The sequence below is a fragment of the Sorex fumeus genome, unplaced genomic scaffold (genome assembly GCF_029834395.1).
Source record: "Sorex fumeus unplaced genomic scaffold, SorFum_2.1 ptg000128l, whole genome shotgun sequence".
Classification (NCBI taxonomy): Eukaryota; Metazoa; Chordata; class Mammalia; order Eulipotyphla; family Soricidae; genus Sorex; species Sorex fumeus.
In genome coordinates, this window is record NW_026606185.1 from 35,098,277 (window position 1) to 35,123,831 (window position 25,555).

The 25,555-nt window shown below is 40.9% G+C and overlaps 1 protein-coding gene across 1 annotated transcript in view; it reads left to right on the top strand.

Moving 5' to 3' along the window:
• RNF125 (ring finger protein 125) overlaps positions 1-24,185 on the top strand; it is a 46,824-nt gene extending 22,639 nt beyond the window's left edge. The window contains exons 3-6 of the mRNA XM_056138245.1: positions 788-882; positions 4,238-4,328; positions 15,265-15,372; positions 17,972-24,185. Of these exons, the coding sequence (XP_055994220.1) occupies positions 788-882; positions 4,238-4,328; positions 15,265-15,372; positions 17,972-18,058 (381 nt within the window). The 3' untranslated portion in view covers positions 18,059-24,185. The remainder of the gene's footprint in view (positions 1-787; positions 883-4,237; positions 4,329-15,264; positions 15,373-17,971) is intronic.
• The last annotated feature ends 1,370 nt before the right edge of the window (positions 24,186-25,555 follow it).

Consider the following 25,555-nt stretch of genomic DNA (forward strand, 5'->3'; position numbering starts at 1 on the left):
TCCACTTGCTCTGACTTTTTTAGTCTTTGGTTAAGTAATGAAAACTCTTTTCTTGACTCAGTGGATTTCTGTGGTTTGACTTCCTCTTGCTTGGGCAGCCATCTTACTGCAGATATACAAAGCTTCCTTTAGCACTAGATCTTATCAGAGCTTCTGATGAAACACTTAGTAGAATATGTGCTGTTTAGTAACAGAACCTTCATGGTTAGCATCTCTGGATGTATATCTGGAAGGACAAGGGCTCTTTCTTTAGCCTTGATAAAAATGGACTGTAAGCGCTCTCTTTTATGTTTGCTCTTAATGGAGCCATTAAGTATATTGTGTATTGTGAATTCATGTACTAGTAGCAGACATGTTATTGAAAAACCATGGTGCTTATATCTTTCTCTGAGGCACTGTGCTTACTGTGTGGATCTCTAAAATCCATTCATTTATTCTTTTTATCACTCTTTGTTTCCTTCCTTTCTGTCTCTTTTTTCTAACTGCCCCCAGCCCCTTCTTTTCCCTTGTTCTTTCCACTTTGGAAAAAAATGTTGTTTTCTAGACAAATTAAATTCAACAGTGCAATATTGGGGTCTTCTAATTTTTAGAGAAGTAGAAAAAATTATCTTTTTTTGATATGTCCTGTTTGTACTGCTATCATGAATGCATCCTTTCAATCAACAAATCCTACACTGTGGCCTTTTTTGAAATAATAAAAGTATTAAAGCTGAATTGCATAAAACTTCAGGGATTCCATTGAACCACTTCTCCACAGTTAAGCTTATTTCAATTTGCTTTGATACAGGTTTGTCTCAGCGAAATGAGAGCACACATAAGAACTTGCCAGAAGTACATAGACAAATATGGTCCACTGCAAGAACTTGGGGAGACAGTGACAAGGTCTGTGTCCATCTACTGTACCTCACTGCTAAACACCATATGCCTGTATAGGATTGAATGGGCTGAATGATTGAAATTTTTTGGTTGTTTGTTTTGGGGTCACACCTGTCAGTCCTGGGGAAGGTGGGGATAGAGCAATCTTGACTTATGCTCAGAGATTGCACCCAAAAGTATTTTGCTCATCAAACTCAGCCTACCATATCCAAAGCCTTCACTCCAGCCCCTTGAGCTCTCTCCCTGGTTGTTTAAATTCTTAATACCTATTATTGTGATCTTTTATTAATAGCAACCATGATCAGGGGCTGAAGCAATGACACAGCGGGTAGGGCATTTGCCTTGCAGGCGGCAAACCCGGGTTCGATTCCCAGCATCCCATATGGTCCCCTGAACATCTCCAGGAGTAATTCCTGAGTGCAGAGCCAGGAATAACCCCTGTGCATTGCCAGGTGTGACCCAGAAAGCAAAAAGAAAAAAATAGCAACCATGATCAAGTGCTGTTGCCTTCTCTAGCTTGAAAACCACATGGGAGGTGCCAACGGATCACTGGAGAAACTGGGAACTTCCCCCGCCAAGTCTGGATTGAGGAAGATTCCAAAATAGATCTTTTTCTGTTCAGTGTCTGCTAGGCTCTGTGTTCTGACTCATACTTCTTAAAGGAGATCATGGTTAAGAGGTTACTCATTTTTACTCTTCCATCACCACTGCTTTATTCCCCAGCTCAACCCTCCTTATTGTGCTTCTTTCTCTGTAGAAAGTACATGTGTATATTCTAATAAGACAAAAGCAGCCCCGAGCCAGCTACCTGGTTGTAGTTGCATTTTGATCAATGAGATTAACCTAGAGCTAGAGAAATTGTGCATGAAGAGGCTGGAGATATAGTACAGCAGGTAGGGCATTTGCCTTGCCCATGCCTGACACGAATTCAACTCCTGGCATCCCATACGGTTCCCTGAGCACCACCAGGAGTGATTCCTGAGTGCAGAGCCAGAAATAACCCCTGAGCATCACCGGATGTGACCCAAAACGAAAAGTAAAGAAAGTGTGCATGAAGCTGGCTGTGTGGTCTAATGGAGACTGTGGGGCATTGATATTTTATGTGTATGTGCTCCTGAGGATGAAACTCAGAGGTAAGTGCTCTACTGTTGACTGTACCACAGTCTGATCACTATGTTTCTCTGTAGCACAAAAGGGAAAGAAGGGCCCAGGAGACAGTACAGAGATTAAAATATTTGCCTTACATGCATCTAATTCTGGTTCAATCCCTGGCACCATATACAATCTTCCTAGCATTGCCAGAAGTTCCTGAACACAGACAGGTATGACTCCCCCCGCACCAACAACAAAAAAACAAAAAAAGAAAAAAGAACAGGGGGATAGCTCAACAGACTTTAACTTATGCTTTGCATGCAGGATGTCTGGGTTCTTTTGCAGGTCTCCTTGTTCCCCCAAATACCACCTGGAGTGAATGCGAAGCACTGAGCCAAGAATAGCCCCTGGGTACCACTGGGTATGGCCCCAAAATCAGAAGAAGAAAAGAAATAAAATAATCTTAGTCATTACTATACAAGCTAGACTTAGGGAATAATTATAAAGTATGGGCTCTCTGCTAAGGAAATAAGGAAATGATTTTATGTTCTTCTGCCAGGCTTCAAAACCATTAAATCTGCTTTTAATAAACTCAGTTGTCCAATAATAGTATTCAGTAGAAATGTGATTTTTTTTCTCTCCCCTAAAGAATATGTTTATTCTTCTGATTTTTGGAAAGTGCACTCAAAATATAGCTGAAATTTTCCTAACTTTGAAACCTAAATGATAAACCCATACTTCATGTACACTAGAAATTGCTTTGCTGATGTACCTGCTATTCTGGGATTAGTTTTCTACCACAACATTATAAATTCTAAATGAGTACAAAATATAGACGCTGAGAGATTGGCTTTAAGGACTAAAAAGAAGGAAGAATAATAAATGGATTGAAAAAGTGTGGGGATTTAAGGCAAGGTAAATGTATGAAACAAAATCATATGAAAGCTAATTAAATGTTTTTTTTTCTTCTGCTACTTTGAATTAAATAATTTTTTAAAAACAGAAAATGAGGGGACTTGGATCAGCAGTAGAGCACTTGTTTTGCATGTGTAAGGTCCTGGAGCAATTCCAAAGCATCAGGAAAAAAGAAGGGAAAAAAACTGAAAAGATTGTTGCTTAGTTAATTTCACAGCAGAGATTAGTATTTGCAGTTAAGATAGAAATCGTTGCTTGAAGAACCGGGCAGATAGTGCAAGGGCCTGGAGCACGTGCCCTGCATGCGGAAGTCCAGATGTGATCTCTGGCACTACGTGGCCCCCCTGCACTGCCACGAGTGCTCCTGAGCACAGAGCCAGGAACAGTCCTGAGCACTGCCAAGCATAGTCCAAAAGAAGATAGAGAGAGAAATATAATGCAGAACTTATTTAAAATTTGTAATACCTACACTTCTAAAGAGGAAAAAAGTTTTTTTAAAGAGTGAAATTAGGGCCAAAGTGATAGTGCAGCGGGGAGGGTGTTTGCTTTGCACGCAGCTGACCTGGGTTCGATCCCTGGCATCCCATATGGTCCCCCAAGCATCACCAGGAGTAATTTCTGAGTGCCGAGCCAGGAGTAACCTCTGAGCATTGCCAGGTGTGACCCAAAAAGCAAAAAAAAAAAAAAAGTGAAATTAATTCTCAATATATTTTATTTTTTAAATATGAGAGATTTTGCTTATTTTATATTCAGTCTTTGAAATTCAGTCTGTATTTGATACTTTCAGACATACTTGCCAAGCATTTCTCAGTTGAAAGTAGCCACATATAGTTAACAGCTACTGTATTGAACTACACAGATGTAACATTATAAATACATCATACTTGTCTTACATAAACATATAGTTAAGCTAGTGAAGTTGGAGAAAAATTAACAACCAGTTCAGATATTACCTGTGTTAGGAAAGGGCAGAGGAAAGGAGAAAGAAAGGGTAACCAAAGGATTACCTTTATCTATATCCCAGGGTTACCTGGGGATATAGATCAATGGACTTACCTCATGCTTTGCATACAGAAGACCCAGGTTCCATCCTCTCCTCAGCACCACATGGTCCCCAAAGCTCTGCCAGAAGTTACCCCCCCACCCCACCCCAGCACTGCACCAGCAGTAGCCTCTGAGCCCCAAAGGGTGATGCAACCCAGCCCAAAAGCAAACAGGCAGAAAGATAGAAAAAAAAACTGTCAAACCAGGAGGAATGAGAACCAAAAGCTAGATAAACCTCTATCCGAGTGTTTCTAACTTCTAGATTCTTGCTGACAATTTTAGTACTTTTTGTATTCTCTACCATTTCCAGGTGTGTGTGTCCATTTTGTCAGAAGGAAGTGGACGAGGACAGCTTGCTAGATCACTGTATTACTCATCACAGATCTGAAAGAAGATCCGTGGTAAGGACTCTTGTTGCTTTTTGTTTCTGCAGTGTTTAAATTCAGTATACAGTAAAAAATTCACTTAATAGCCTTCTATTTATAGAAGGATTACAAGAGATACTAAATGTCAATATCATAGTACTTCTGTAATAAAAACGTATATGTGAAAGGGTTGATTGAAACTGGTAAGAATTACTAATATATAAAAAAAGAATTACTAATGTATCAGTCACTCATACATTAAATTGGAGAACATTCTTTCCTACAGATAATCATGAACACAGTCAAGTAATAAGATCCCAAATGCACATACTTTTGGTTGTAGTACTCTGCCTACATCCTAAGTTAAAAACATTTCAATAATGTAAGTAGGGTTTCATGATAGTACACCCTGAAAAAAAGTAGAAAGACACTCACTTTCATTGATCATTCTGTTTTATTAGTCTGAATATTTATACATATGTATGCATATTTGGGCTAGAGAGATTTCAGTGGGCTGAGCATGGTTGGTATATAGGAGACCTGGGTTTGATCACCAGTACCACACAGTCCCCTGAGCACCACCAAGAAAACCCCCAAAGAGAGCAGGGGTAGCCCTCAAATACTACTAATATGGCCTAAATTGTTTATATGCAATACTGGAATTTCATGCATTTTTGATCCTCAGTGGAAAACATAGATTAAAAACTCTATGAAGTCCCAGGTAAAGAAAGCAGAGTTTAGAGTTGATTTTGGATTGTTGTGGAAGTTTGCAAAGAATCACTGCTTCCAAGGATGGGATTTCCAGTTTTGCCTGTAGAAAAATCAGTGACATCATCTGACTTAACCTGACAGGAGAACTTTTCATGGCAGTTAGAGATAAGTGAAAATTCTGTTTTCCAGTAAGTTGATAATTCAGGGATCAATATTCTGACTTGTTACAGACATCTGGAAGTTTTTGCCTCTCCTTATGTGTTTCCTTAAGACCAAAAGTTTTTTTGTAGTGTTTTAGGCTATGTCCGACAGTGCTCAGTATGTGCGGTGCCTGAAAGAGAACCTGGGCCTCCTACTCGCAAAGGACTCCAGCCCATAGAATCATTTATCTGGCTCCCAGCAGCTTTCTTAGTCATAGAAATTATATGCTGTCTATAGCCATACCACCCAGAATGTGCCTGATCTTGTCTAATCTTAGAAGCTACGCAGGGTCAGGCCTGATTAGTACTTGGATGGGAGAAATTATATGCTGATGCATTTGGTTTTTTTTTATTTCATTTATAAAATGTTGGGGCTCTCTCTGCCCTTGGAGAAGCCTGCGGTCTCCCTTGAGTGCTTCTCTCTCTCTCTCTTTTTCTTTCTCTCTCTCTTTTTCTTTCTCTGTCTCTCTCTTCCCCTCCCCACTTCAAAACCCCTCCCACCAAATAAAATGTTTTACTTTAAAAAGGGGGGGGTGCTGGAGCAATAGCACAGTGAGTAGGGCACTTGCCTTGCACGCAGCCAACATGGCTGACCCGAGTTCGATTCCTCCATTCCTCTCGGAGAGCCCAGCAAGCTAACGAGAGTATCTCGCCCCCACAGCAAAGCCTGGCAAGCTACCCGTGACGTATTCGATATGCCAAACACAGTAACAACAAAATCTCACGATGGAGATATTACTGGGCCCGCTTGAGCAAATCGATGAACAATGGGAGGACAGTGACAGTGATAAAATGTTGGTGCTCTCTCTGTCCTTGGAGAAGCCTGCGGTCTCCCTTGAATGCTTCTCTCTCTCTCTCTCTCTCTCTCTCTCTCTCTCGCTCGCTCACTCTCTATCACGCTCTCTCTCTCTTTCTCTCTCTGCCTCTCTCTTCCCCTCCCCCACTTCAAAACCCCTCCCACCCACCAAATAAAATCTGTTTTACTTTAAAAAGCGGGGGGGGTGGGGGGCACAGCAGGTAGGGCATTTGCCTTGCATGCGGCCAACTCAGGTTCATTCTCCGCATCCCACATGGTTCCCCCGAGCACCGCAAGGAGTAACCCCTGAGCATCGCAGGGTGTGACCCAAAAAGCAAAATAAATAAATAAATAAAGATAAAAAAATTAAAAGGGGGGATGTCACACAAAAATAAAATACTAGGGGCTGGAGTGATAGCACAGTGGGTAGGGCATTTGCCTTGCACGCGGCCAACCTGGGTTCAATTCCCAGCATCCCATAGGATCCCCCGAGCACCGCCAGGAGTAATTCCTGAGTGCACGAGCCAGGAATAACCCCTGTGCATCGCCGGGTGTGACCCAAAAAGCAAAATAAATAAATAAATAAAAATAAAATAAAATACTAGATTCAGAAGAGGCAAATAATTGCAGTCACCGTGGTTCAGATTGAATTATGAGAGAAATCAGTTTCTTTTTGTTTTGTTTTGCTTTTTTGGGGGGGGGCTACACTGAGCAGTGCTCAGGAGCTGCTAGGGGTCATATCTGAGCCTTCCACATGCAAAGCATACACTGCAGCCCTTTGTGCCTGCTCCCCAGCCTAAATCTTGGATTTTTATTGTATAAAGGGAAGAAGGTATTTCAACAAAAACTACACTTCCTATTGAATTTCTCTACCAAGAGTGCTCTTTCTTTCAGGGGCTAGCTAAGTCTCTCCTTTTGATTCAGTTTCGATTTCAGTTCCTTGGAGAAACTCTCACTGACACCCAAATAAATTTCATCTCTTGCTTTTCACTCTCCTTTCCTTCACTGGTAATTGAGTATTCGTGTCATGATTGTCTCTCCCTGTCCCTTTAAATGCCTAGAGTCAAGCAACTTCCTTATCCATACTGTATTCCGAACTGTTGGGAGAGAATACGTATAGTCAGTAGTGGGTGAGTAATGTGAAAAAATGGGATCTTAAAGAAAAGCACAGGGCTGGAGAGATAGTGCAGAGGGCAAGGCACTTGCCTTGCTTGCAGCCAAACGTAGTTCAATCCCCAGCACTGCATATAACCCCAAGCAAGTCAGGATTGATCCCTGAGCACTGCCAGGTGTCACTCAAAAATGAAAAAAAGAAAGAAAGAAAGAAAGAAAGAAAGAAAGAAAGAAAGAAAAGAAAAGAAAGAAAAGCATAGTTCTATTCACCAGGTTCAAAGATTCCAGTAGACTTAGTTTTTGGCCTTGCATCTGTGATTCACTCCTTAAATGAAGAGACATAACTTCAGTTGTTTTGAAATAAGTCAAGGGTGATGGGTATCTTAGTACCTATAGTACTTTGTTTTATTTATTTATTTATTTATTTATTTATTTATTATTTTTGGTTTGGGGACTACACCAGATAGTGCTCCTGGCTCTGTACTCAGGAATCACTCCTGGCAGTGCTTGCTTGGAGGACCAACCAAATGGGATGCTGGGGATGCTGGGGATCGAACCTGGGTCAGCTGCATGCAAGATAAAAACCCTACCTGGGTCTGTGGATCTTTTTTCTTTTTGCTCTTGGCTTTTTGGGTCACACCAGTGATCGGGTTATGCGTGGCTTTGCACTCAGGAATGACTCCTGGTGATGCTGGGGATTGAAGGTAGAGGCAAGCCAAACCCTATAGTATCACTTTGGCCCCTGAGCCTAAGGGGCTTTAAAAACGAGTTTCTAGACTGGATACTGATACTAAGAGTGTATATACATACATGTTTAACAAAGAACAAAATTCATTAAATGTGCTTTAAAAATACCACATACTACATGGAAAATACCATGCTAAGTGAAATGAGTCAGAAAGAGAGGGACAGAAATAGAAAGATTGTGTTCATCTGGGGAACATAAAGTAACAAAATAGGAGACTAACACCCAAGAATAGCGAGATCAGTACCAGGAGGTTTACTCCATGGCTTGGAGGCCAGCCGCACTTGCTAGGGGAAATGGCAGCTCAGATAGAGAAGGGAGCACCAAATAAAGGGGATTGGGAGGATCCTCCCAGGATGGGAGATACATGCTGAAAGTAGGCTATAGACCGAACATGATTACTACTCAGTGCCTCTTTTGCAAACCACAGCACCCCAAAGGAGAGAATGAACAAAAGGGAATGACCAGCCACAGAGGTGGGGTGGGATGGGGGGAAGGGGGGTGGGAGCGATACTGGGATCATTGGTGGTGGAGAATGGGCACTGGTAGAGGGATGGGTACTCGATCATTGTATAACTGAAACCCAAGCACAAAAATTTGTAAGTCTGCAACTGTACCTCATGGTGTTTCACTAATAAAAATTTTTTTAAAAATTGCATTTCTAAAAAAAAAATTTAAAAATAAAAATACCACAAAGTTAGAATTCGAATTGCAGTCAGCTATCATAATCGTAAGTTTATTAACACACTCTCCTATGTTTTCATTGTGTAACTTCTCCGCTTTTTTGTATTTTTTAATCATTAGTGTTCTTCTCAAGTGACACTTGCCAGTACATAGAAAGTATCCAGAGCCAGAGAGATAGCTTAAGGCTTTGCATGTCATTCAGTCCTCAGTACCTCTTGGCCCCTCCAGTACTACTAAGAGTGACTCCCAAGCAAGAACCAGCATGTTAGAGTAACTCCCAGCACTGCCAGGTGTGGCCCCAAAAGAAAAGAAAGTGTTCATTAATTTGGGGGGGGGGGGTGTCTAGGCTTAGTGCTTGGGGGTTGTTTTTGTCAGCGCTGAAGGAACCACTGGGGTGCTGAGAATCAAGCCTGGGGGTCTTCCATGAGAGCAGACACACAAGCCCTCTGAGCTCTCCCCTTCTCCCTAAAAGTGTCTCTTAATTGGCTGAGATGTTTGGAGGTTATTCCAAACCCTAGCATCTTAAACTGCATCGAAACTCCATATGGGGCCGGACAATAGTACAGTGGGTAGGGCCCTTGCCTTGCACATGGCCAACCTGACTTGGATCTCCAGCATCCCATATGGTTGCCAGGAATAATTCTGGAGCGCAGAGCCAGGAGTAATTCTCTAAGCACCATAGGGTGTGGCCGTAAAACAAAGACAAACAAACAAAAAACCCTCCATATGGGACCATGTAACTGAATGTGGGATTTATAACAGATTTAGCAATAGTAAAATGTTTCTGAATATGTAGTGCCCAAAATTTAATTCAAAATCAGGGGACTGGAGGGATAGCACAGTGGGTAGGGCGTTTGCCTTGCACGCGGCTGACCCGGGTTCGATTCCCAGCATCCCATATGATCCCCTGAGCTACCTCCAGAAGTAATTCCTGAGTGCAGAGCCAGGAGTAACCCCTGTGCATCGCCAGGTGTAACCCAAAAAGCCGAAAAAAAGCCCCAAAAATCAAATATGTAATGAATCCAAGGTATTCCTGGCAGTACTTGCCCTTGTTGCATTTCTCAGGCAGTAAAGGGTCATGAATGGATGAAGTCAAAAAACGCCCCTAAACTGTAGATAGTGCTGGGTATGTGCTTTGCAATAAGGTTTTCAAGGTTGAAGTGATGGTAGCTTTAATATTCAACCATTCCCATTTACCATTAGGTAAAGTCCTTACTGACAACATCTTTTGGATGTACTCAGTATAATTGTTTTCTGATATGGCTATCATGGCCTAGAGCCAGTGAAGAGAGATAAATAATAAAGGGATGAGCAGATGCCAGGAGATTGACAATGTAAGGGAGAGTGTAGGTGAACTTTTAGGTTCTTGCATAATGATCAGCCTTTCACTTAGCGGTTCCCTCCTTCATTTGATCACCCTCTTTCCCCCTTTTTCTAAGATCGTCCCCTTTTGAATTCAAATCCCCAATTTGAAAAGTAAAAGAAATGTTTGGAATAATACAGACTTTTAGCCTGACTTTCACAATGTTCAGGAGGTAGAAGGGAGAAGTTCCTTAGTTACACAACTAAATTTTATGTAAATTAGATGGCTAAGTCTCCAGTAACAACATCAGACTAAAAACAACACTGTGTTACTTAAAGTTCCAGGCTGACTATCTTTCTTTTCCACTAGATTCCAAGGCCCTTCAGGGTTGGTCCAGGATTTAGTCATTTCTATACCTCTGGCTCTTGGCATAGGTCAGGCAGAAACCACAGTAGGTATACAAACGCGTATCCTTTGAGTATACCCAGTCCCAATATATCCCTACAAACTTTTCCCCCTCCTTTCCTTAATGTGCTCTGTTTTCAGCTTTACTAAGATTTTTCCATTGCTTAAGTCTGACTGTCCTTTCAAGATCTGTGACCTTTTTCCAAATTGATTTCATTGCCTGCAAATATCCTCCTTCTAGCTCATTCTTCAGACAACTGAAGGCTAAAGGCTTGCTTAATTTCCTGGGGAAAATGAATTGTCTTTTCAGGCTTGAACTGCTATTCGTGTCTTGAATATAACCCTTTTTATGTAGTATTGAAGATACCCTCTAAAGTGATAATAGTAGCAACCATTTAGTATTTGTGCCAAGGACTAAGCTAACAAACTGACTGAGCTTCATTGTGTCAAACAATGTGTTCTCATAAGTCTGTCAGTAGTCCTGCAAAGATTATTTTCATTTTACAGGTTAAGATTAGTTACTTTTGACTGGAGACAGTATTGCAAGTAAAGCTCTTATATTGCATAAGATTGACTCAGTCTTAATCCGCCATACCATATGTAGTCCCCTGTGCATCATCAAAGATGATACCAGAGCACAGAGCCAGGAATAAATGCTGAGAAGGGCCAGGTATAGACCTCAAACAACAACAAAAATTATTTAGTTGCCCAGATTAAGTCAGACAGAGTCTGAGAAGAAGTTGAAAACTATTTTCAGGTACTGGGAATGCAGCAGCAAACACATTACATGTAATTTTTTCTCTCAGGGACCCCCAACTATACAAGCACAGGGAACAGATAGTGGTAATTAGGCAGTGGTTATCAGATGTCTAAGATGTAACCCAGCTTTATATTAAGAATGTTCTTTCTGAATATTGTAACTACTCTAAAAGGTTGTATGTCCATTTTATTGAACAGGAGATTTATATGCTCTAAGAGCTAATGCTAGGATTTCAACCCAAGATTCTCTAAGTTTTCCGTCAATGCAACACAATCTTAACTTTCTGATACCATATTCTACATGCTTAATACATAATGAATTATAGTAAAGAGTTGAAGAATTTCCTGTACCATATTCCTTTTCCTGCACCATGTAAGAATAATGTTACTGTTTCCTGTTAAATTATTTCTTTTTCAGTTGTTTTGTTTGGGGGGCACATCCAGCAGTGCTCATGTGGTACCAGGGGTCAAATCCACTGCTCCAGCATACACTCCAGCCCTTTGGGACAATATTTCTTTTTGTTTGTTTGCAATTTGGTCACAACCACATGTGCCCAGAGGATTATTCCCAGCTCAATGTTTGGGAGTCTCCTCCAACGGTGCTCAGGCTCAGGGATCATGCAGTACCAAGAATTAAACCCAAGAACTCTGCTACTGAGCCACAATATAAATGTACAGTCAGTCCAGTAAAATGTTTCTTAATTTCAGCTCTGTTCTCATCATTACATAGAAAATTCAGATGTTGGTTAAGAGCTGTCTTGAGATAAGCAGTGTTAACAAATAACCACAATAGCCAGGAAGAGTATTAGAAAATCATAAATGGGGGCTGGAGAGATAGCACAGTGGGTAGGGCGTTTGCCTTGCATGCGGCCGACCCAGTTTCGATTCCCAGCATCCCATATGGTCCCCTGAGCACCGCCAGGAGTAACTCCTGAGTGCAGAGCCAGGAGTAATCCCTGTGCATTGCCAGGTGTGACCCAAAAAACAAAAACAAACAAACAAAAAAAAGAAAATCGTAAATGTCTATAATAATATAGTATGAAAGTAATAGTCACTTAAATGATGTAATTTTTTTTAAAACTAAGATATAAAGATAAATTAAATAATGCAAGTTGGGAAAGTTACCTTATCTGCAGAATTTTAGCACAATGAAACTAGGACTCCCATAAGTCAATCAGAACCATATAAAGACCTCATTTGAATTTATATAGCAACATTAGCTCCTTTGATTCTGATGAGAGAATGGGATTACCAAGCAGAGGCAGAATCCTGTGGTCAGTGGTATAGGGGATATTGGCACTTTGGTGGGGGGTGTGGAATGGTAACATTATTCCTCTAAAACTCATAGCCATTTGCACATTGTAAACCAATACTACTTCAACAGAAAAGAGAAAGCTGGAACCAGAGAGATAGTACAGTGGGCTTGGTGCTTCTGTTGCATGCAGTTGACCCCAGTTCCATCCCCAGAACCTCATATGTTCCCCTGAGCAATGCCAGGAATGATTCTTGAACATTGAACCAGGAGTAAACCCTGATCACAGCTGGCTGTGGTCCAACAATGAAAACCACAAAAAAGAGCAAATATGATGCAAAAAAAGAAAAAGATAGAAATGTTCCTCGAGCCAACAATTTAGGTACTGTTAGCACAGCGGTAGGGCGTTTGCCTTGCACACAGCCAACATGGCCGACCCGAGTTCGATTCCTCCGCCCCTCTCGGAGAGCCCGGCAAGCTACCTAGAGTATTCGATATGCCAAACACAGTAACAACAAAGTCTCCAATGGAGACGTTACTGGGCCCGCTCAAGCAAATCGACGATCAACGGGAGGGCCTTTACCTTTTACCTTTAGAATGTGAAAAGAACATTGAATTGTCTATAAAAAGACCTAGAGCCCTATTCATACTTGTGGTCTTGTTAATTTAATCTTTTTTTTTCCTATCTGAAACTGGGTTCATGTTCCAAGGATAATAATCCACTAGGTTGTTTTGAAAATCACAGAAAAATACTACTTCATTTAATACCTGACATATACTTGGTACTTGATAATGACTCTGCATTTCATATGTACTTACTTGGTGGGGGTGAGAAGAGGTTTGGGGTCATACTTGGCAGTGCATCTGAGCTGCTCCTGGCTTATCATGCACTGATGAATGTGGAATGTGTGTGGCCCTTTGAGCTCTTTGGCTGTGCACCTCATGTTTTTAAAAGTGAACGCATGAAGGGGGGAAAAAAAGAACTAGGCTTGCTCTTCAAACCCATGTTCTCATCTCTCGCTTCCTTGTGTCTTTGCTTGCTTTTCCCACTCTAGAGAAGTCCATGTTCCTCTTGAACACACACTTCCTCTCGCTCATGTTTTGCTTTACACACACACACACACACACACACACACACACACACACACACACACACACACCCCAAGATATCTTCCTGGAAGATATCTCAAAAAGCTGGAGCACATGCTTTACATGTGGGAGTCCTTGGTTGATCCCTGGCGACACCTGGTCCTCCCTCCAGCACTGCCAGGAGTGGCCCCTGAGCACTGAGCTGGGTGCAGACCCTGAGCAGCACTGGGTGTGACCTCTCTTCCAAACAAAATTAGTATGGAATAAAAGAAGCATGTGCTTTAAAACATGCTATCTTAGGAAAGTATAAATTAGAATCATGATCACATATCATAATACACCTATGTCAAAAGACATATTTGTTGATGGGGATGAAAAAGTGTACAACCAAGCCCTGGGGGAAGATAGTTTAACAGGTTTTTGTGAGTGAGTAGGGGCTGGAGTGACTGAACCAACACCTGGTTCAGTTCCCAGCTACTACATATGATCCCCCAAGCATGGCCAGGAGTAATTCTTGAACACAGAGTCAGCAGTAAATCCTGAGCACCACTGGTTTTGCCCATCCCCCAGAAAATAATACTTTTCCCAGGATGCAAAAATTGTGGTGCATGCATACCATTACTCAGCAATTGCTTCATATTACTCAGCAATAAAAGGGAAACTGAAATTGAAATTCAAATATGAAAGCTTTGTAACTGTATCTCACTATAAATCAATTTAAAAAAAAAAGAGAAAGGGGGGAAGGAAGTAGTAGGGGGAAATTGCAAAAAGATTAAAGACTTTAAAATCTTATTTACATATTCTTAAATGGGGGTCAGAGAGCTAGTGAAACAGGAATGATTCAGTTATAGAAGCAGAAAACAGATCAGTGAATGACAGGAAGAGAAAAAGAAGTCAAGAAGCAATCCGAAGAAATTCCTTGGTAATGACAAATTGTGTTGTATCTTGATTGTACTGGTGGTTATAAGAACTATACATGTTGAAAAATTAGGCCAACATATACACACAAACACCCTCAAAGATAAATACATAGACCAGGGAGAATGTTCAGAGGGCTAGAGCCTATGGCTGGAATGCAGAATGCCCTGGGTTCCTGCATTCTGCATTCCAGCCATAGGCCATAGGAAGACTGCACCGCATGATTTCCTGATCACCATTGCTTATATCCCTGTAACCCCCAGCACTGCTAGGGAGGCTCCCTTGGTCAATAGAAATTTTGAAAAGATAACAACAATGAAACTATTTCTCTGGGGGCCAGGGAGATGATTCAAAGGGCAAGTATGCGTGCTTGAGGTCCAGGTTCGGTCCCTGGTACCATGTGGTCCCCTGAGCACCACCAGATGTAGTTCAAAAAAAAAAAAATCCAAAGACGAGTAAATGCCAATACTGGTGAAATGTTATTAAGGCCTGTAGACTTATTTAGGTCTGTAGAAACTACCAGTTTCCTGATTTTGATGAGACACTTCAGTTATGTAAGATGTTATCATTTGGATCTGAACATAGGACCTCTGCTTTGTTTGTGCAGTTTCTTGTGAGTTTATCAGTATCTCAAATGAAAAAAGAAATGTAAGGGCTGTTTAATGTCCATTTAATTAGAAATAGACATGTGCATGCTAATAATTGAGGCTGGAGACCTATAAGCTCCATTGCGGGGCAATAAAAACCATAGAGTCATAATGTTATGAATGTCCATAACTTTTGATCTTTTAATCTTCATTCATTGTCATTTATTGTAGAAAATAGTCCTTCAAAGGTAAATTCTAAAGATAAAAATGTGACCTAAGATAACAACTTAAAACATAATTCTGAGGCATGGCAGTTGATATATAAAGTTAAAGTTCACTTTGTTGAATGTCTGTTACTTATTGTGATTCTGACACTAATATGTTCTTTCTTGAACTCTGTTTACTTCCAGTTCTGTCCTCTTTGCCGTTTAATACCAAATGAGAATGCGAGCAGCTTCAGTGGCAGTTTAATAAGACATTTGCAAGTTAATCACACTTTGTTTTATGATGATTTCATAGTAAGTGTATTTTTTTTTACTTTCACGTGAACTCTTCATGGTGCTACATTAGATTACCTTTATTAATTCAAGTGGGTAAAAGTATAGAAATAAAGTATATATAACTGAAATCTGCACGTACTGCCGTATAAGTACCACACGAGGGCTGGAGCGATAGCACAGCAGGTAGGGCGGTCGCCTTACAAGCGGCCAACATGGCCGACCCAAGTTCGATTCCTCCTCCCCTCTCGGAGAGCCCGGCAAGCTACCGAGAGTATTCGATATGCCAGACACAGTAACAACAAAGTCTCCAATGGAGATGTTACTGGGCCCGCTCGAGCAAATCGACGATCAACGGGAGGGCCTTTACCTTTACCTTTATAACTGAAATAAATATCAGCATTAACTAGGTAATCATTTTTTTAAAATGCTTTATAAATTTGGCTATTTATTTTATTTTTGGGGGGGCGGTCACACCTGTCGATGCACAGGGTTACTCCTGGCTCTGCACTCAGGAATCATTCCTGGCGGTGCTCAGGGGAACACATGGGACGCTGGGAATCGAACCCGGGTCGGCGGCGTGCATGGCAAACGCCCTACCTGCTGTGCTATCCCTCCAGCCCCAATTTGGCTATTTATTGACCTGAGTCCAGAGGGAAAACTCAACAGACCGAGCATGCTTTGTGCTGGATACCTGGTATGGTACCCTTGAAACTAAGCTGGAGCAATATCACAGAGAGTTTGCCTTTCACATGGGCGACCCGGGTTCAATTCCTCCATCCCTTTCAGAGAACCGGCAAGCTACCAAGAGTATCTTGCCCACACAGCAAAGCCTGGCAAGCTACCTGTGACGTATTCGATATGCCAAACACAGTAACAACAAGTCTCACAATGGAGACATTACTGGTGCCCGCTTGAGCAAATTGATGAACAATGGGAGAACAGTGCTACAGTGCTACTCTCGAAACTGCCAGGGGTAAGCCTGAACACAGAGCCCAGATGGCGCCCCTATTCCATCCCTCTCCAAAACAAAACCAAAATAGTTGTCTGTCTTAGACAAAAAAAAAAAACTTTGAGATCCCAAGAAGTGTTTCTCAACCAGGGGACTACGTGGTGAAGTCAACATAAATAAGGACATACAGCATAATATTGGGGGCTCAACAGAAGGGCAGAGTGGAGGGGGCACAGGGTAAGTCTTTTTAGCTGAGATGCGATGCTAGTGAGGAAAAGTGGAGAAATACTGATCTAGATAATTAGCCAGTTTTCATTTTCATATTATTTTAATTTCTGCTGTGTTCCTTCCTGGCATATAGAGTTCTAACTTTTAGGAAATTGAAAAGGTTTTTGCTTTTGGTTCAGAAGTTTTTGTTGTTTTTTTGTTTTCGGTCACACAGAAGGTGCTTAGGGCTACCAGAATGGTGCTCTGGGCATTGTGCTCTGGTAGGTATCTGGGGATCCTACAGGAGGGGTTCAAAAATTCTAGCTCAAGGGGATGGGACTGGAGTGATAGCACAGCGGATAGGGCGTTTGCCTTGCATGCGGCTGACCCATGTTAGATTCCCAGCACTCCCTATAGTTCCCCCCTCCCCCGCCAAGCACCGCCAGGTGTGATTTCTGAGTGCAGAGCCAGGAGTAACCCCTATGCATCGCCAGGTGTGACCCAAAAAACAACAAAAAAAGATTCTAGCTCAAGGCTCCTTGCTGAGTGAGTACAAATAACCCTTTGAGTCATCTTTACGGCCCTGAGTTCAAATCATCTGCTCTACAGTGCTTAAGGGCCTTTTTACTTTGGGTCTTGTTTATTTGCTTTGGTGTTTTGGAATGAACTTTTAATAGGGATTTTACTCACTCTAAAGTTCACAGAAGGAGATGGGTTGGAGAGAACAGAGCTGCCTCTAAATCGTTTTTGTGTTATTTACAGAATGTGCAGATCTAGGTTGATTTTATGTTGATTAAAAACTCTTAAGTTGGATCAGATAGAAACTTGAAATTCCAAGACAAAGAGATGGCTCCAAGGGCTGAAGTATGTCTGCTTTGCATCCGGGATGCCTCAATTTGATCCCTGGTTCCTCAGAGTTACTAAGTAGGAGAAACCCTGGAACACAACAGAACTGGGAGCAGCTTTGAGCACTGCCTTGGATGTGGCCAAAAAATACAAAACACAAAACTAGACTTCAAATTCTAAACAAGACTTTTTTTTTAAACTATGACAATAACTTGTTCATTTGCAGACAGTAATATAAAATATAAAATGCAGAGGTAGTTAGTACAGTGGGTAGGGCATTTGCTTAGCATGTCATGAGTGATACAGGTTCGATTCCTGACACCCCATAATGTTCCCTGAACCCCGCCAAGAGTGACCCTTGAGTGCAGATCCAGGAGTAAGCCCTGAGCACCTCTGAGTATTACCCTCCTTACTCCGCCCCCACCCCGCCAAAAAAAATTTAGCAAATGCACTAACTCCAAAGTCAAGATGCTTAATGTTTTATAGCAATTTTGTGAAACTAAATCCATGATTTTACTGGCCTGCAAAATAAGAGCATTTGCATTGATGTGTACCCTCCAGTTTATGCAAACATGTCCTTTACTATATGGTTCTAATTATTTTTCTTTGTTGTAGGATTTCAATATAATTGAGGAAGCTCTTATTCGAAGGGTTTTAGACCGATCACTTCTGGAATATGTGAATCATTCGAATACCACATAATTTTATTAAAAGGAAAAGAGAAGAGACCATATAATGTTGCACCATTTGTTAGGATGCTGCTTGCACAACTGAAGGGAAATTGTTACCGTTGATGGACCAAAGTGGACAACATAGGTGTATGCTTCTTCTTGTTTATTTCTTACACTGCATTTAAAAGCCGCTTTACATTCTTGAGTCTCAGGCACTTATCAGAAATAATCATCATCAGACATTCCTATATGGACAACAACATAAAGATGGCTAAGTGTGTGAAGGATGCCTATTTGTGAATTAAATAACAGTATGAAATGCTACGTATTAATAACTACCATCATGGTTAGGCAAGTAACTAATATGTGTTCTATGTAAAAAAAAATGGAGAAGTACAGACATTTAAGGAAATGCAAAAATCTTTTCCGATACTCAAGTTTTAATCTAATCACTAATAGAATAACATGAATCAGTTTGTGTAAATGGATATAGGAAAGGGAAACTGAAGTCACTGAAGTCCATTTAACAAAATTGTACTACATAGAAAATAAATTTTGTGTTAGGAATGTGAGCTTAATACATTGACTTTTTATAACTGCACAGTAAGAATTTAATATTATATTTTTCAAATATTTGTAGTTTGTTTAGGAATCTTTCTATATTATAGTTTCTGAACCATAAGCTGAATATTATAGCAGAAGTATTCCTATCTATAATTCTTAGTGGAAAACTTGAAGGGCTTTGATTTTTATTTTTAGTCTTAATCCTTTAGGAAAGTTATAAAACAAGTACTAAAAACACAAAATAGAAACTTGTATTATTATGAGGAAACTCTTTTAGACTCTGCCAGCTCCCTGGGATCAGCTGTGTTTGTCTTGTTATTGTTAACAACCTTGTTCACCAAACCCACAAAAGTAACCACTGTACTGACTTCAGTGGTAACAACTTCCTTGCACTTCTTTTGTTTATCACCCAAGTGTTCATCACGCTACTTGGGTGTTGGGGTTGCTCTTGGCCGTGCTTCCGGCCGTGCTCCCAGACCATTTGGTGTTGGGATTCAGACCCAGCCTCCTGCATGCGAGCATGTGCTCAGCTCTTTCCAGCCCTATGCCCTATATTTTAATATTACTCATTTTTAAATGTTTTATTAGATCTATTTCTTACATTTCACATAAAAAATAAGGTTCCTCCTCCTTTTTCCTAAAATTAGTCTATTAAAGATCTGAGAGATAACATAGCAATGCAGGTGCTTGTCTTACAGAGGTTAACCTGGGTTTCATCCCTGGTACCCAATACGGTCCTCCGAGCCCCACCAGAAGTGATTCCTGAGTGCAGAGCCCCGAGCACCACCATGTATGGCCTCTTCTCTCGCAAAATAATTAAATTTTTTTAAAAAAAGACAACTTGGTGCTGGGACAATAATATAGTGAGTAAGGCAATTTTTCCTTGCACATGGCTGACCTGGGTTTGATCCCTGGCAACCCGTATGGTCCCCCAAGCATCAATGGGAGTAATCCCTGAGTGCAGAGTACTGTCAGGTGTGGTGCCCTCCCCCCAGCCCAAAAGAGAGAAACCTAGTCTTGGACTGGAGACACAGAACAGGAGGTAAGGTGCTTCCCTTGATGCAACCAACCCCAATCCAATCCCCGGCACGTTTGGTCCACTACGCATCACCAAAGATCACTCCTGAACTCAGAGTCAGGAATAGCCCCAGAGCACCACTATGTGTTCCCAACCCTTCCTTCCCCCACCCCCCCACAAATGAACCTGACCTTATGATCTATAGAGTTTCTCGCATGCTAATCACATACTCATGGCACAGTTCATGTTTCTTTTTCCCCTGAATCTTAGTACATGAATCCAGAGTCTTGAGCAAACTTGGATTCATCTCATTTTGCAGGACTGTTTAAGTCATAGTGGATTCGAACTCACATAACATCTGACTTTCTCTTTTTGTGACATCAACTGAAGTGGATACCTGGTGCCCATAAGTATACATTGAGTCACTCTAGGTTAGAAGGTATTCTGTCATTTGTTTTTTAACATTTGAAACATAATTGTAAGGGCTGTTTCTCCACATTCATTGTTCGCTTAGGCAGCAGTAAAGCCTCTGTGAAAGAGGAAAAATAAAATATTTGAATGTTTTCATTTATTAATCGATTTTGATACAGCAAACGTGTTTCCTATCATTTTCCTACATTGAAAAATGTATTAACAGCACATTCTGTATCTGCGAGATTTGCATGCAGCTCCACCAGAGACTTATATTCTCAGCTTTTCCCCTCTGGAGAAACCTGTGTTTGCTCTCTTGAACACAAATCTACGCCCACCCCTCCCTCTCCCTTCTCTTTCTCTTTCTTGTCCCTTTCTGTCTCCCCCACTCTTATATTTCTCTAAATAAAAGTATTTTACTTCAGAAAATATCATTAACTCATGGATTCAAACATTTAATGGGCTTTAATTCATTTCAAATATTACCTTATTAAAGTTCAAATTGTTATGCCTTTGCCCTGTGGGAGACTCATTAAGCTGGCTCTGAATCCTTTTAACACTACTCAAACCGTCTTTAAAAGCCTCCTTGATGTCTTCTATGACAAGATATTCCAGCCTCAACTTGTGTATTTCCAACTTAAATAGAATCAGCCATTGGTCTAAGAAGCCTGGTTACTTTCATCTGATAAAGGTATTTTAAAGCCATAATCTAGGGCCAAAGAGATAGTACAGGGCTTAAGACATTTGTCTTGCACATGGCCAACCCAGGTTTGAACCCCCATACCAAATATGCACCCTCCCCCACTGTACACCACCAAGAGTGAGCAGAGTCAGGAGAAAGTCCCCAACATACTAGGTGAGGCCCAAAAACCAAAAAAAAAAAAAAAAAAAATGAAATAAAATAAAGCCATAGTTTGTATTCTAAAGATGTCCATTGCTTCTAGATTGATCATTATTTCTAACAAAGAGCTAGGAGATATCTATAAATGATAAAACAGTTCGTGAATTAATTTCACTTCCAAATAAAATTGAGTATGACAGGGTATTTGGTTGTTTTGTTTGGTCTCGTTTGGTTTGATTTTGGTGTCATGCCCAGTGGTGCTCAGGGTTTGCTCCTGGCTCTGAGCTCAGGGATCACTCCTGGAAACTCTGGGAATCATGAGTTACAGACCACTGCAAGTGCCCTATACTCTGTTCTATTTCTCAGACAGGGTTTTAATCTAATCCTTCCTCTTACTATCTTCTCCACATTTTTCTATTCTGAGAATTGTAGTTTTCAGAAACGTTAAAATATTTCACATTCATTTCTTTCCCTATATTATACATACAGCAGATTTGTAATAATAAGACAGATACAACTATCACGAATAAACAGAAATAATAGAATCATTACTCATTTGCTCCACACATTTCTCCTATTTCTATTATTTATGAAGCAAAATAATTTTATTCAAAGAAATTTACTTAGAAAAAATGTGAAAGGAGATGTCAGAAAGATAGTATAGCAGGTAAGGTGCTTGCCTTGCACACAACTACCCTGAATTCAATTCCTGCCACTCCATAGGGTTCCCTGAGCACTGCCAGGTGAGCACAGAATCAGAAATAATCCCTCAGCACAGCAGATGTGGCCAAAAACAAACAAGATAAAGAAATGTGAGAAGGCTGGAAAGACAGTACAGCTGATCGGATGCTTGCCTTGTATATTAACAACCAGGGCATCCCATATGGTTCCCTGAGCCTTCCAGGATTGATTCCTGAGAGCAGAGCCAGGAGTAAACTCTGAACACTGCTGGGTGTTCAAAACAAAACCAGGGGTCAGAGCAATAGCAGAGCGGGTAGGGTGTTTTCCTTGCACATGGCTGACCCAGGTTTGAGCCCTGGATTCCTATATGGGCCCCCAAACACTGCCAGGAGTAATTCCTGAGTGCAGAGCCGGGAGTAAGCTCTAAGCATAACCGGGTGTGGCCCCCAGACAGAAAAACGAATGAAAAAAAAGCTAAAAGGAGAGCTGGCGAGATAGTCCCTTACTTCAGCTCCCTCTGCTGCAACTCTGGTTCAAATCTCCAGCATGACATATGGTCCCCATTGTCAGAAGTCATTGCAGAAACAGGAATAACTGTTGTTTCATGGATCTGTTTTTTTTTTCCAAATCCAGTTCTTTAATGATAAACTGAGAAATAGAATAATGTTTTCATATTGAGTGAAAGCAGAAATGGAAATTATGAACAGTGATATTAATGCCTGAGGATAAACTTTTATTTGGCTACAGTTAGCTTATTCATTGTTATCATTTATAAAGTTCTTTGTTTCTTACACAATAGTCATTGCCCCAAATTTTCTACAAAATCCACTATTTCATTTTAGGGCGTGGTATCCCAGTGAATCTTGGCTATGCTATGCGAGCCTACTATGCGAGCCTGAAGGTTCAATACCCTGGTCCAGAAACACAGTACCTGGAAGTGCTGGCAGCTCCCAGGGCTACATGCAGTGCTTGGGGGCCAGGTGATGCCAAGGATCAGAATTTAGAACTATATCCCAAATCCTATCCATTACTTCTTTTACTTGGGGGGGTGGGGATGGAGTTTGGAGTGTCACAGCAGTGCCAGGGTGTAATCCTTTGAGCTATCTCCCCAGTCCTCCAATGCTTCTCAAAAGTTTTGTTCACTTTTCCATCACATCCCCTCTAAAATAATTAGGAAAACATAAAACCTGAGATCCAGAGAAGTAGTTCAAAGGACTGAGCACATGCTTTGCATTCAGAGACCCTGGGTTCCTTTCTGGACACTGCCAGGAACAACCTTGAACACTGCTGGGTATGCCCCCCCCCCCAATAACAAAATCTAGAGGATGTTATTTCTACCCTCTGAGAAACTAGTTTTACAGCTGCTTTTCATGGCTGCTAATAAGTAAAAATGGATCTTTAATTTTACATTTTGTCTCCCTCCAATACGTACAGGTCATGAATGAAGTGAAATCCTAATGGACAGGCAGGAGGCTTAGCTCAAAGGATTAATCACATGCTTTGCATGCAGGAGACCCAAGTTCAATCCCTGCCACCTCATGGTCCCTTGAGCACTGCTGGGAGCAGCAGCCTAGAGCTGGGAGATTTCAGCACTGCCAAAACAAACCAAATATTGGATATTGTTACAAAAGGAGTAAAATACAAAAGGAGTGAATTTTTTTCAGAGATAGTTCATCAGACTAGAGATATAGTTTGTGAAAAGTAGGATACATATTTCTCAGCCAGAGATATTTTAGAGTACTGACCATCTAGAATATCTTTGTATATCTAGAACAAGACAAAAGTATCTGTAAATCTTAGGGGGTTGGGGATCAAAATTTTACAAACTGCATTTTAGGCAAGTCACCTACCACTATTAACCTCTGCAGCAGTTCCACAACCTGTCCCTGAATTGTCACCTGTATTGTAGGTGATAATTTTGCCACTTATAAAACAAATTAGGTGCTGGTTGCCTGAATTAGTTTTCCTTCTGAATTATTTTGAGTTCTAAAATGGTGAAGTGCAAATATTCATTGTTTCACTGTGCCTTTAGCCTTTCATAAAAGGAATTTATTCATTGTTTTTAAAATGTGAATAGCAGTATTTTATGCTATTAACTACAAAAATGTGTCACTCTTCATAGCACCTGTGATACGACTTTTTTGATGTCTGATAAGAGAAAAAGATTTCCATGTTATCCTTCAAAGATAAGTATTTCGAACTTTACAAAAATCTAGGAAGATTTTCCTTTCACATAAATTTTCAATTACAGGATTCCAAAACATAGGTTGAAAACAGAGTTGGAAATCTTTGGTCAAGATGGTTTCAGATCAGGTGTCCTAAGAGATCCCGTCTCTGTTGGTGACACTCTACTTCTGTCCTGGGTGCTAAGTGTCTGTGATTTAGAAGTGAGTTTATTACAGTGGCATCATCTTAAAATATGATATAGTTACATTTATCATATCCCAATTTGTACCTTGAAACATTGAAGGTATGTTCACATCACTGAAATTCATTTTTCATGGAAAACTGACACATCTAGTATGTATTGTGATCAGGATTTTAAATGTACAATTCTTCTTCTCTGTAAATATGTTTCATTGTGAGAAATAAAGAATGGCAGGACCATTGCTTTCATTAAAATACCTACCACATCAATTCTCAGCTATTGGTCTTTATCATTTTTTACACAAACAGGATGAGAAAATTGTCATCATTCAGCGGTATCTGTCACAAAGTGTATCAAATGGGGATGGAGAGACAGTACAGCAGGTAAGAAATTTACCTTGCATTTGTCTGACCTGGGTTCATTCTCTGGCACCTCATAAGGTCCCGAGTCCACCAAAAGTGATCCTTCAGTGTAGAGGCAGGAGTAAGCCCTGAGCACCACTAGATGTGATCCAAACACCCCCAAATATGTGTGTGTGACCCAAACATCCCTACCCCAAATATATATACATATATATATATATATATATATATATATGTATGAGTTCAAAAAGTGTGGGCATGTGACATGTGCGTAAGTGACCGAGAACTACCTCCCCAGGCTGACCGACGGATGAAAGAGGGAACTGAAAGAGGGAAGGAAGGAATAGGGCCACAGACTGGTTGGTAATCAGTCACCATTTATTTCCATCACAGCATTAGTTATATAGAAATCATGAAGGGTGGGGGTACACATAGGTGGAGTTGAACATTATCATAACAATCACTGTCATTGTCCTCCGGTTGTTCAATGGGCCAGTAACGTCTCCATCGTGAGACTTGTTGTTACTATGTTTGGCATATTGAATACATCACGGGTAGCTTGCCAGGCTTTGCCGTGCAGGCGAGATACTCTCGGTAGCTTGCCCGGCTCTCCGAGAGGGGCGGAGGAATCAAACTCAGGTCAGCAGTGTTGGACGCTTGCAAGGCAAACGCCCTACCCGCTGCACTGTGCTATCGCTCCAGCCCATCATAACAATAAACAGATGTAAAGCTCCTTCTTCGGGGGAAGTTCTACTCAGAGATTAACTCAAGGACAAAATCTCATCTGGGAGTTCAGCATTCTACATAACTAGGAGATTCCCTCATGGGTGGGATTACATCTTAGGGTGTATAGCTTTCTCCTTTCATTAGTAATCCATTTAAACAATCATTAAATATTAACATTTCTCATCCTTTTGTATGAACACAGAGACATATGACTGTTTCTGGGGGCATCTCACTATTTATCCCAGACTACAGTTCTCAGGCCAGGTTAGTCTTTCCTGGCCTGAGGAAACCCCAGCAGGGCCCTTGTTCAGTTACTTCTTTTTGAGTCCTGACAGAGTTTGTTCCATGACTGTGCTCTTAACTTATTATAGTTCTTATGCTGCTTAGCTTGTCCTTTTTTGATGTCAGGGTAGCTTACTGCTTGCCCTGGGTCCATCCTTGTCTCTCAATGAGACCTCCTTTTAGGGGTTTTAGGAAGGGCAACTGAGGCTTAAGTAAATATGATGGATGTGCAGGAGTAAATATTATTTGTAGTCAATTCCCATGTTACAAAAGCA